The sequence below is a fragment of the Muscardinus avellanarius genome (genome assembly GCF_963383645.1).
Source record: "Muscardinus avellanarius genome assembly, chromosome: 16".
Taxonomy (NCBI): domain Eukaryota; kingdom Metazoa; phylum Chordata; class Mammalia; order Rodentia; family Gliridae; genus Muscardinus; species Muscardinus avellanarius.
In genome coordinates, this window is record NC_137802.1 from 54,396,649 (window position 1) to 54,409,429 (window position 12,781).

The 12,781-nt window shown below is 45.0% G+C and overlaps 1 protein-coding gene across 1 annotated transcript; it reads right to left on the bottom strand.

The window, feature by feature from the left end:
• Nucleotides 1–1,367: 1,367 nt before the first annotated feature.
• Nucleotides 1,368–11,438, bottom strand: CCDC43 (coiled-coil domain containing 43; the record flags this gene model as incomplete). Its single annotated transcript, XM_080713323.1, has 5 exons — nt 11,158–11,438; nt 7,520–7,607; nt 5,823–5,978; nt 3,654–3,716; nt 1,368–1,555 (listed from the first exon to the last, which is right to left on the bottom strand). The coding sequence occupies exons 1-5, from the start codon at nt 11,359–11,361 to the stop codon at nt 1,368–1,370; spliced, it is 699 nt and encodes a 232-aa protein (XP_080569449.1). The 5' UTR covers nt 11,362–11,438.
• Nucleotides 11,439–12,781: the final 1,343 nt, after the last annotated feature.

Consider the following 12,781-nt stretch of genomic DNA (forward strand, 5'->3'; position numbering starts at 1 on the left):
TTATAACTGACTGTGGCTTGTGACAAGTGGAAATGGAGAGTCCCTGCTCACTTTAAACTCTCCCAGTTTTTCCATTCACTCATTCAATAAATTTGTTGAGCATCTATTATGTGCAGTCTTTTTTTGTGTGAATCTGGGAGTGGAACTCAGGGGCACTCGACCTCTGAGGTTACCCCCCTGCCCTAATTTTTATTCTTTATTTTGAAACAGGGTCTCTAAGTACCTGAGGCTGTCCACAAACTGCAATCCTCTGGTCTCAGCCTCCCAAATGCTGGGATTACAAGCGTGCGCCACCACGCCCAGCATGTGTACTCTTCACTATCTGTGTTAATAAGATTTCCAGTGTTTCTTCCTTAAAAGAACAATTCCTACAGTTTCTCTAAACCAGAAATTACCAGGTCTTAATACTCATATGTTTAGGATTAAAATCTCTACCAGCACTCAAGAGGATTCATGATTATTTTAAAAAAAACGAATCTAGCTAACAATGATAGCTTGCACTCAATGCTGACACACTGTGTGTGTGTGTGTTACTGGAGATTAAACCCAGAGGCACTCTACCACTGAATTATACTCTCAGCCCTTTTTAGTTTTTTTGAGACAGGGTCTCGCTAAGTTGCCCAGACTTGTCTTGAACTTGCGATCTTCCTGTCTCAGCCTCCCAAGTACTGCAATTACAGGAGTGTGAGATTACACCTGTCCCCTGACACATCCTTCTTAATGTCAGCCTGGATGTGGAAAATATGTTAACTATCTCTAAAAACTCTTATAGGCTGAAACTTTCTTCAAAAAAGAATTCAGATCTTGAATGTACCCCAAATAATTTCCTCCCATTTTTTTTAGCTGGCTGCCATGTAACATAAAATCTAGGTCCAGGAAGGGATCCTCATTAGCTCTCTATTACAGCCAGAAAACAATACTACATTTAGGGGTGGGTAAACATTGCTTCTGAGGCAATTGCATTACCACTTTTCACCTCAGAGGAGTGGTTGTATTTTCTGCTCCTTCAGGGTGAAAACTCTGTTAGCTTTCTGAAATCTTGCTATTTATCAAGGGAAAGGAAGACCTTTTTTTTTTTTTTTTAAAGGAGCCAAAAGGAACACAGGACCTCAGTACTAAAAAAGAGAGAGATGACCCCCCATGCTAGCTCTTTGGTACAGATATCAACTATAATAACCTGATCACCCATACCACATGGCACATTTTCTAGTAAGAAGTGATTATGATTTTCCTTTTGACCATGTAAACAACAGAGGAAATGCCTTGGGGAATCACTCTGCAGTGCTGTCTCGTTTCTCTTAAATACACTTATGCATAACCAGTTCTCTCTGCTCAAGTCCACGAGGGCAGGGGTAGAGCGGCCAGGGTTATCGCCTCCGCTCCCCTCTCTGTGTCCGTTTCTTTTCCTTTTCCTTGCGCTCCTGCTTGGCTAGTCTGTCGCGCTCCCTCTGCAGCTTGTCCTGCTCCTTCTTCCTCTGGGACTCATCCCGCAGCGAGTCTCGCTCCAACTTCCGAGCATTGAGGACATCTTCCACATTGGTGTTTCGGAACAGAGCTACAGGTAAGTTAAGGGGTGAAGGGACAGGTCACACAGGTGAAGGGACAGCTCACACAGGTTCCTCAGTCTTGTCTCGCATGCAGAGTGCTGAGCGCTCTCCATCAACTCCTAGTCTTAAAAAACAATCCTTCGCACCGGGCGTGGTGGCGCGCGCTTGTAATCCCCGCGCGCTTGGGAGGCAGAGACAGGAGGGTCGCGCAGGTTCGAAGCCTGCCATGCGCGCTGGCTTAGGAGACCCTGTTTCCAGATAGAACATGTAAAAATAGGTCTGTGAGTGTAGCCCAGAGGTCGAAGGGCTTCCAGGAACCCCAGTACCACCAAAAAACAAAAAACAAAAAAAAAAAAAAAAAAATCCTTGTGTTTCTCTGTGGTCTAGTGGGAGATAAAGATACCATTACAAAAGTTCTAAACTGTCCCTCAAAATAAAAATCTCAGTCAGACTTAACTATATCCGAAAAAATATTTTATCAGGGTTTGGGGTGTAACTCAGACCTAGCATGTGTGAGGTCCTGAGTTTGAGCCCCAGCACTGCAACATATAAAAAAAGAAAAAGGAAAGAAAGAAAAAAGAATTATCAAGATGAAATTTCCAATTTAGAATAAGTACTTATTCAGTAGCCTAATGTTGCTGGTGCCGGGAGCAACACTTGTAATCCCAGGACTTAGAGGGCTGAGACAGGATTGCATATTCACAGCCAGCCTTAACAACTTAGACCATTTCAAGATAAAAGAATAAAAACAGGGCTGGGGTTGCAGCTCAGAGGTAAAATGCCTCTGGGTTCAATCCCTAGTATCACACACACACAAAAGAGCTTGAATTTATAAGAAATATGAAGAAAGTTTAACAATAGTAAAAAAAATAATAATAAACTAGCCAAAAGCTCTATTACTTGTTTTAACTTTAAAAACAAAACATGTAAGCCGGGCGTGGTGGCGCATGCTTGTAATCCCCACGCTTGGGAAGCTGAGACAGGAGGATCGCACAGGTTCGAAGCCAGCCTCAGCTACTTAGTGAGGCTCTCAGCAACTTAGTGAGACCCTGTTTCCAAATAAAATATAAAGTAGGTCTGGGAGTATAGCCCAGAGGTGGAAAGCCTCTGGGTTCCACCCCCAGTACCACCAAAAAAAAAAAAAATTTAAAAAATTTAAAAATTAAAAAATAAAAACAAAACATGTAAGCTGGGCATGGTGGCGCACACTTGTAACCCAGCATTTGGAGGCTGAATCAGGAGGATCTTGGTTTGCAGATAGTCTCAGCTACTTAGGACCTTTAAAACTCAGTGAGACCCTGTTTCAAAATAAAGAATAAAAAAATAGGGCTGGGGGTGTAGCTTGGAGGTAGAATGCCCCTGGGTTCCATCCCCAGTACCACACACACACACAAAAAATTAACTAATTAATTAATATAAAAACAAAACATGTTAAAAAAGACACCTCCCTAAATGAACTTCCTTTTCCCTGATATTCTTAACATATTTCTTACCTACCTTTAAGGTGAATCTCTAACTTCACCTTCTCCAGGAAGCTTATAAAAGTGATTTTATTGGTAGGTACCTTCCTTAGCACATGTTTCAATATGTCTCTATTTTTAGTTTAAAGGATTCTCATCTTTGTGTTCTCTTTCCAATAAATTGTAAGGCTTTTGAGAACAAAGACAAAAGTTTAATATTATTTTAATTATTTCCATAGTGCTGGGCAACCCAGAGCTACACAAAAGCTTATAGATTTCTTATTTTCTCTTAGAAATCTTTCCTCCAAGCTAGTCTCTTCATAGTACTTGATAACTTGTTCTTTATTTTTTTTTTGGAAACAGGGTCTCACTGAGTTGCAAGGGGCCTCACTAAGTAGCTGAGGCTGGCCGAGAACCAGTCTCCAGCTCCGGAATACTGGGATTACAAGCGTGCGCCACCACGCCCAGCGATAACTTGTTTTCTTTGGAGAAAACACTTGCTAAGTTGCTATCTGTGCTAGGAATGGGGCTGCCAATGCTGGCATGACAGGAGTTCCTTGAGGGACACCTAGCAATGATAGCAAAGTAAAAGTGAATCCCAAGAGGACTCTGTGGAGAAGCACATGGCAACGGTCACAAAGGATACATCTGTCAGCACCAAGGCTCACTGTGGTGGCACCTGAGTCGTCCTTCTCATCGGCTTCAGTGACTGATGCTAAGGAAAACCAGATGGAAAACAATGACTTGCATACCCCAACTCAGCATTAAAAATCATTCAGTAAACCGGGCATGGTGGCACATGCTTGTAATCCCAGCATTCTTGTAATCCCAGCATTCGGGAGGCTGAGACCGGAGGATCGCAGTTCAAGGACAGCCTCAGCTACTCAGGGCAGGGGGTGAAGCTCGGAGGTAGAATTCCCCTGGGTTCCATCCTCAGACCGGAAAAAAAAAAAAAATTCAGTAGACTGCTGCACAGGAAAAGCAGGCTGAATGAAGGGAGACTTCGTCAGGGATGCGATGGTAAACCCCGCCCTGAGATGCACCAATAGAAATCTCAACATAGAGAAGACTAAGGTGAATGTGGTGGTATACGTTTGTAATCAAGTATTTAGGAGGCTGAGACAAGAGGACCACAGGTTTGCGGCCAGCCTCAGCTACTTAGTGAGGTCCTCTGCAACTGTGAGACTCTGTGTCAAAATAAAAATAAGAAACTGGACTGGGGGGTGTAGCTTGGAGGTAGAATGCCCCTGGGTTCAATCCCCAGTACGAAAAAAAAAAAGACTTTCAAGAGCTCCTCTAAGACCCGTTTCTTGGAGGCTGATAAGACACTTAAATTTATCTGGGCAGATTGCCATTTACCTGAAAACCAGGGACAGTGAGATGACCTCTAAAACAGCAGCTCTAAGTACAGCTCCCGGAGCCCCTGGGAACTTGTTAAATATACAAATTCTTGGGCTCCGCCCTGATGCATTTCAATCAGACACTCTGGGAGGAAAGCCCAGAAATCTGTTTTAACATGTCCTCCAGGAGAATCTGTACTCTAAAAGCTCTGTTCCAAAGAAAGTAAAAGTTCTTTTATAGGCCCAAAACTGAGATCATTGGAAACAACTCTGCCAACCCTGAGAAGAAAAGTCATGAGGAAAAACTAGAAGAGAAAGTGGGTGTGGTGGTGCAAGCTTGTAATACCAGTACTGGGGAGACTGAGACAGGATCGCAGGTTTGAGGCCAGCCTCGGCTACTTAGTGAAGCTATCTGCAACTCAGTGAGACCCTGTTTTGAAATAAAGAATAAAAAACAGGGCTGGAGGTAGAGCTTGGAAATTGAATGCCCCTGGGTTCAATCCCCATTACCGCAAACAAAAACAAAAAGAAAAAACTAGAAGCGAAACTGGCCCCAAAGCAACCAAGACTCTTTCCTAAACTATGGTAGTCCACCGACATTTCCAGAATGATGTCTAATGAATAATGGGCCGCATACGTCATTCAAGTGGGCTTGGTAATCTAAGCATTTCCTACATAAATTTGAGTTTACAGGGATCTGAATCTGCTAACACTTTCTTTCTGTGCAGCTTCCACTCAGATTCCAGATTTACTCTGGTGTTGCTTATGAACTCAGCTTTAGCTGGGCGTGGTGGCACAGGCTTGTAATCCCAGCATCTGGGAGGCTGAGATAGGAGGATCGACAGCCTCAGCCTCAGCTACTTAGCAAGGCCCTTTGCAACTCAGTGAGACTTTGTTTCAAAATAAAGAATAAAAAATAGTACTGGGAGTGTAGCTCAGAGGTAGAATGCCCCTGGGTTTCATCCCCAATACCTCAAAAAACCAAAAAATTGAAAACTATAATTCCAGGTTTAGTAATAGGGCATGTGCTTTGCAGGCACAAGACTCTGGGTTTAAACCTCAGCATATTAGAGATATATAAAACTCTAGTACTGACTATTCTAACTTCATTCTTTTTTTTTAAATTAATTTGTTTTTTGTTATACTGGGGATGGAACCCAGGGACCTTCTACTTCCAGGCTACACGCCCAGTCCTATTTTATATTTTATTTGGAAACAGGGTCTCACTAAGTTGCTGAGAGCCTCACTAGGTAGCTGAGGCTGGCTTTGAACCTGTGCGATCCTCCTGTCTCAGCCTCCCAAGTGCTAGAATTACAAGCGTGCGCCACCACGCCCGGCTTCATTCCTTATTTGTAAGTGCCACAGATCACTGTCATTTTAGAGAAGAAAATTAAGCTACGGCGGGGAACTGGCCACTCCCCAAAGGTCACTGTAAACCATCAAACATTTATGGCTTGAGCCTCAGGAAATGGTACTGCGACTCCAGAAAGGATATTCCTCTTCATCTGTCACATCAGCGTACTGGGCGAGCAGGGCAGCTTTCCTCTGCTTCTCCTCTTCTGATACCATCCTGGGCTTCACAACAATCTGTGCTTGCTTCTCGATGAGGGTGGCGATGGCCTGGACCTCATCTGGGAGATGGTGGAAGAGAGGGAAAAGGTTGCATGAGAGAACATGAGTTTACCAAGCCACTAGTCCATGCAGCGGCTCTGTACTACAGGCAATGGAACCTGCTGACTCAGCGCCCTGGGGTTCAAAGAACAGCCCAGGGCAAAGAAAGCCCGTGGGGCCTGGCTCCAGGTCTCAGGCTCACCTGCAACATGACAGGCCCTTGTTTTACTTAATTTTTTTTTTTTTTTTTTTGCGTTGCTGGGATTAAACCCAGGGGTATTCAATCTCCTGGCTATACACTCAGCCCTATTTTTTTTTTTTTTTTTTTTTAAACGGTCTCGCCGGGTGCGGTGGCTCACGCTTGTAATCCTAGCGCTTGGGGAGGCTGAGACCTGATCACACAGGTTTGAAGCCAGCCTCAGCTACTGAGTGAGGCTCTCAGCAACTTAGTGAGACCCTGTTTCCGAACAGTGAGACCCTGTTTCAAAAATAAAAAGACTTGGTGGCGCACGCTTGTAACCCCAGCATTCGGGAGGCTGAGACAGAAGGATCGCGGTTCACGGACAGCCTCAGCTACTTAGTGAGGCCCTCCGCAACTTAGTGAGACCCTTTTTCAAAAATGAATATGAGCTGGGCGTGGTGGCTCACGCTTGTAACCCCAGCGCTTGGGAGGCTGAGACAGGAGGATCACACAGGTTCGAAGCCAGCCTCAGCTACTTAGTGAGGCTCTCAGCAACTTAGTGAGACCCTGTTTCCAAATAAGATATAAAATAGGTCTGGGAGTATAGCTCAGAGGTAGAAAGCCTCTGGGTTCCACCCCCAGTACCACCAAAATAAATAAATAAATAAATAAACAAACTAACTAACTAAAAAATAGGGCTGGGGTATAGCTTGGAGGTACAATGCCCCTGAGTTCAATTCCCAATACCGAAAAGAAAAAAAAAAAGAGGCCACAAAATAAAAGTGGGAGGTGAGGCTGGGCATGGTAGTACACAGTTGTAATCCCAGCACTTGGGAGGCTGAGACAGGAGGATCACAGGTTTGAGGCCAGCCTCAGCAATTTAGCAGGACCCTCAGCAACTTAGTGAGATCCTGTTTCAAAATAAGTATCACTGTGATCAGGCTAACTGGAAAAATGCACAAGGAGAAAGGAATCAATATTCAGTAAAAAGTTAGAGCAACCTGCTCAGTGTTTGCCAGTATAAATAATTTTAGGAATAATGAGTATCCAAAGGAGAAGCTGAAACACTCTCCTTAACAGCTGTATAGTGAGGCTTTGGGGAAGGCCCTGAAGGTTAGACACTGAAATGACAATTCTAGCCGGCCGTGGTGGCACAGGCTTGTAATTCCAGCACTTGGAAGGCTGCAAGAGGAGGATCACAGGTTCACAGCCAGCCTCAGCTGCTTAGTGAGACCCTCTGCAACTTAGTGAGACCTTGTTCCAAAATAAAGAATAAAAAAAAAAAAAAAGAAAAGGGCTGGGGTGTAGCTTGGAGGCAGAATGTCCCTGGATTCCATCCCCAGTACCACAAGGAAGAAAAAAAAAAAAAGACAATTCTACCTTCTTTTTTCACTGTGGTGACAATACTCTGAGTTTCCGACCACCGTTCCACAATCTCCTTGCAGATATTAAGGAGAGAATCTTCTTCCTAATTAGAAAGCAGACCAATTAATTTCCTGAGAGTCACGGGAAGGATTTAGGAGCCACAAAATTGAGTACGTCTCTCCTGACGCCCTCGGCACGGGGTAATCCTGTGTCTGTGTCCAGAATGCCACACCTGCCGGGTCAAGAGCATCTACTCCATCCTTCCAACCTCCAGGGAGAACAGTTCCACCATCTCGGGGCAGTGCGCCTCAGGCTCTCCTTAAAAGAGAGCCAGGCATGGTGGTGTACCCTTATAGTCCCAGTATTTGGAAGACTAAGACAGGAGGATTGCCAGTTCACAGTCAGCCTCATTTACCTAGTAAGGCCCTTTACAACTTAGTGAGCCCCTGTTTCAAAACTAAAGAATAAAAAAATAGGGCTGGAGGTATAACTTGGAGGTAGGATGCTCCTGAGCTCAACCCCCAGTACTGAAAAAAAAAAAGCTGGAGCGGTGTGGTATGGAGCGGTGTGGTATGGAGCGGTGTGGTATGGAGCGCACACCTGTAACCCCAGTACTTGGGAGGTTAAGGCAGGAGGATCACAGGTTGGAGGACGGTCTCAGCAAGAAGCAAGACTCTTATCAACCTAGCAAGACCCTATTTCCAAATAAAAAATAAAATAGGGTTGGGGAGTAGCTTGAAGGTAGAATGCCCCCGGGTTCAATCCCCAGTGCCACACACACACACACACACACACACACACACACACACACACGGAAAAAAAATCATTTAATTTTAATTGACAAATAATAACTATATGTTACATATTTGTGACGTACAATGTGATGTCTTAATATAAAGAAGTTTATTAAAAAGATAGAAATACAGAAAATAGTTACAGCCCCATGCCAAAATGGCATGAGGGGGGAGGGTGGCCCGGGCCAACTCACCGCTCCCCTTATAATCACCATTCTAAACCTTGCATGGTGGCACATGTTTGTAATCCCAGTATGTGGGAGGCTGAGACAGGAGGATCACAGGTTTGCCATCAGCCTTAGCTACTTAGGCCCTCCGCAACTTAGTGAGACTCTGGTTCAAAATAAGAAGTAAAACAGGGTTGGAGGTGTAGCTCAGAGAAAGAATGCTCCTGGGTTCAATCCCCAGTTATACAAAAAATAAAAATAATCATCCCTCTGTCCATTTTATATCAGTATACATATTCTGCATGCCAACCAATTTCCACTTTCAACATGGTAGAACAAAAATAAAATTGGCTTTGGTGTTAGATGTACTTAAATTAAAATCCCAGATCCATGAACAAGTTTCTTTTCTTTCTTTCTTTTCTTTTTTTTTCTTTCTTTTTTTTTTTTTTTTTTTTTTTGGTGTTGGGGTTTGAACCCAGGGGCATTCTAACTTCGAGCTATACCCCCAGCCCTGTTTTACTTATTTTGAAGCAGGGTCTTACAAAGTTGCCGAGGGCCTCACTAAGTAGCTGAGGCTGGCCTCAAACCTGTGATCCTCCTGTCTCAGCCTACAAGTTTCTTAACTTTCTGAAGTTGAAGATTTTTTTGAGGATAAATGAAAATGTGTACAAAGTACTTACCCTAATTGGCAAAGAATGGGATTCAAAAATAGGGCATTCAGCCGGGTGTGGTGGCACATGCTTGTAATCCCAGCATTTGGGAAGCTGAGACAGAAGGATCGCAGTTCTTGGACAGCCTCAGCTACTTAGTGAGGCCTTTTGCACTCAGTGAAACCCTGTTTCAAAATAAAAAATAAAAATAGGGACAGGCATGGTGGTGCACGCTTGTAATCCCAGCATTCAGGAGGCTGAGACAGCTACTTATTGAGGCCCTTTGCCCTTTACAACTCAGTGACACCCTGTTTCAAAATAAAGTATAAAAAACAGAGTTTGTGGTGTAGCTCAGAGGTAGAATGCCCCTGGGTTCCACCCCCAATACCACACACACAAAAAAAGGACTAGGGGTGTAGCTCAGAGGTAGAATGCTCTTGGGTTCCATCCCCAGTACTGCAAAATAAATAAATAAAATGGGCATTCCCCTCCATCTTCGCTGTCTTTGTGGCTGCCGTCACCACCTCATGTTCTATTTCACAGAGCAAGATATGAGAGCTCACATTTTGTAAGCACTTACCCATGTTCTAGAAACTGTACTGAAAACTTTTGTGTGTGGTACTGGGGGACTGAACTCCCATTCTACCTCTGAGCTATACCCAGCCCTTTTTATTTATGGCGAGAGAGAGAGAGAGAGAGAGAGAGAGAGAGAGAGAGAGAGAGAGAAGAGAGAGAGAGAGAGAGAGTGTGTGTGTGTGTGTGTGTGTTGTAGTACTGCAGATTGAACCTAGGGGCATTTTGCCTCTGAGCCATTCTCAATCCTATTTACTTTTTCTTTTTCTTTTTTTTTTTTTTTAATGTGGTACTAGAAACTGAACCCAGGGGCATTCTACCTCCAAACTACACCCCTAGCCCTATTATTTTATTCTTCATTTTAAAACGGATCTCACTGAGTTGCAAAGGGTCTAAGTAGCTGAGGCTGTCCACAAACCACAATCCTCCGGTCGTGGCCTCGCCCAGCTTTATTTTTCATTTTTAAACAGGGTCTCACTAAATTGCAGCGGGTCTCATTAAATTGCTGAGGCTGGCTTCAAACCTTTGATCCTCCTCTCAGTCTCCCAAGTAATAGGCGTGTGCCACCACACCTGGCTCCTTTTTATTTATTTACTGGTACTGGGGATTGTACTCAGAGGTGTTCTACCTCTGAGCTATGCTCCCAGCCCTATTTAATAGTTTGTTTTGAAACAGGGTCTCCATAGCTTGCGGAGAGTCTCACTACTTACTGATGCTGGCTTTGGACCTGGGATCCTCCTTGTCTCAGCCTACCAAGTAACAGGATTACAAGCATGCGCCACCATGCCAGCCAAGTTTTTTATTTAGAAATAGGGACTCGCTAAATTACCATGTGTTGGCCTCAAACCTGAGATCCTCCCGTCTCAGCTTCCTAAGTACTGAGATTATGGGAGTGCAAAACAACGCCCGATTTCTCTTTTTTCTGACTTCTACCACCTCACACCAACCATTATTGAATTTCTAAATTTTTCAAAAGGTCAAGAACATTTGCTCGTTCCGCGGACCATGAAAGGACCTTTACCGTAGCCAATTTGCATTCTGTAGACGCCCACCTCCAAAAGAGGAACAGAGTGAGAACTTGCAGGCTTTTGTCATGGGACAGCCCTGAGCCAGCACTGCCTCCCAATGGGCACAGATGCCCCAAGAATATTCTATTCCCCCTGAACACTGTAAACGGACCAGAACGGAATTATTAGGCGACTGTAATAAAACTCTCATTTAGATAGTTCGACTCCTTCAGAAAAAGTCAGGGACAGCAAACCTCTTTAGCACCTGCATCCTTGGTACTTCCCCAAACCTGATTGGGGACCAACCTCCTCCTCCCTTGGCCCAAAGCTCCAAGAAAGTATGCTTCTCCCATGTGAGACTATTAAGCCCGCCTGGCACCGAGTAGGGGGAAGGGGTGTGCGAAGTGCTGACAGATCTCAGATGCCCGCCAGAGGCTGGAGGAATGTGTCCGGGCCACTCACCAGGAAAGCAGAGAGGATACCCTGCAGAGCGTCCAGCTTCTCTTCTTCCTCTTCCTCCTGCAGGACACCAAGGATGTAAGCGCCGTAAACGGCTCGGTCCACTCCCAGCGCCTCCAACCGTCCGTCCAGCCAGGATCCAAACCCCCCCGCCCCTCCGTCGCTTTCGCCGGAGACCGCCGTGGCCACTTCGCAGGGCGCCGCCATCTTGGGACGGGGTCCTGCCAGCCCCCGAGCTGCCTACCGCAGTGCCTGACGGGCCGCGCCGCGGGGCCAGTGCGCATGCGCGGGAGAGCCGCGCCTCGCGCCGGGCGTGCGGGCGGTGCCCCGCTTGGGCCACTTTGTACCTGCCTGGCAGATCCTGTTTTGTATGCATGGTCACGTGATCCTGCAGGAACTCCTGCAGGTGACTTATTATCATTGTTGGTACTGGGGCTTGAACCCAGAGGCGTTCTACGTTTGAGCTATACACCCTCAAACCTGTCTTATTTGGAAACTCACAAGGTTGCAGAGAGCCTCGCTAATTGCCGAGGCTAGCTTGGAACCCGCGACCCTCTTACTTATCTCAGCCTCCCAGATACTAGGATTACAAGCTCTGCAGGTGACTTTCTTTTTTTTTCTTTCGGAACTGAAGATTGAAAGCCCAAAGGCCATTCTACCTCTGAGCTACACCCCCCCTGCCCTATTTTTTTATTCTTTATTTTGAATACAGGTCTCACTAAGTTGCAGAGGGCCTCACTAAGTAGCTGAGGCTAGCCAGAAACATGCGATCCTCCTTTCTCAGCCTCCCAAGTGTTGGGATCACAAGGTTGTGGCACCATACACGGCTTTACAGGTAACTATTCTTTCTTTTCTTTTTCTTTCTTTCTTTCTTTCTTTTTTTTTTTTTTTTTTTTTTTTTTGTGTGTGTGTGGTACTGGGAATGGAACCCAGGGAAGTTGTACCTCCGAGATAGATTCCCAGATCATTCTTGTAGCTTGGAGGCATTCGACCTCCAAGCTACAAGTCCTGCCCTATTTTATATTCTTTATTTTGAAACAGGGTCTCACTGAGTTGCAAAGGGCCTCACTAAGTAGCTGAGGCTGTCCGCGAACCTCAATCCTCCGGTCTCAGCCTCCCAAATGCCGGGATTACAAGCGTGCGCCACCACGCCTGGCTAGGGTTCTCTTAACCTTAATTTAAATCACTGTGAGAATTTAGTGTTTGTTTTAACATTACGTGTTTAGCTAGGCTAGCAGCTAACTTTTAGCTGGCCGAGGTCAATATTGACTGTAGCTCTTGGCTGACAGCTTAGAAGCAGAGAAAAGGATTTTATTATTTTGCCTAAGTATGAAAGCTTGTTCTTATTAGCAATTAGTATAGCTCTTATTAACAATCAATACAGGCTCAATCCCCATCAGGTGCTTTGAAGCAGCACATGGAGTTTACCTTTCTTATACTCAGGCCAGGTCACAGAGGAGAGGAGGTAAACAGAGGCACTGATTGCCTGTATATAGTTTTAGGGCTAAAGGCTTCAATTGACTCTGAGGCTTTTTTTTTTTTTTTTTTTTCCTCTCTGGTGTTAGGATGGAACCCAGGGGCATCATCCTGTGAGCTACACCCCCTGCCCTATTTTTTATTCTTTATT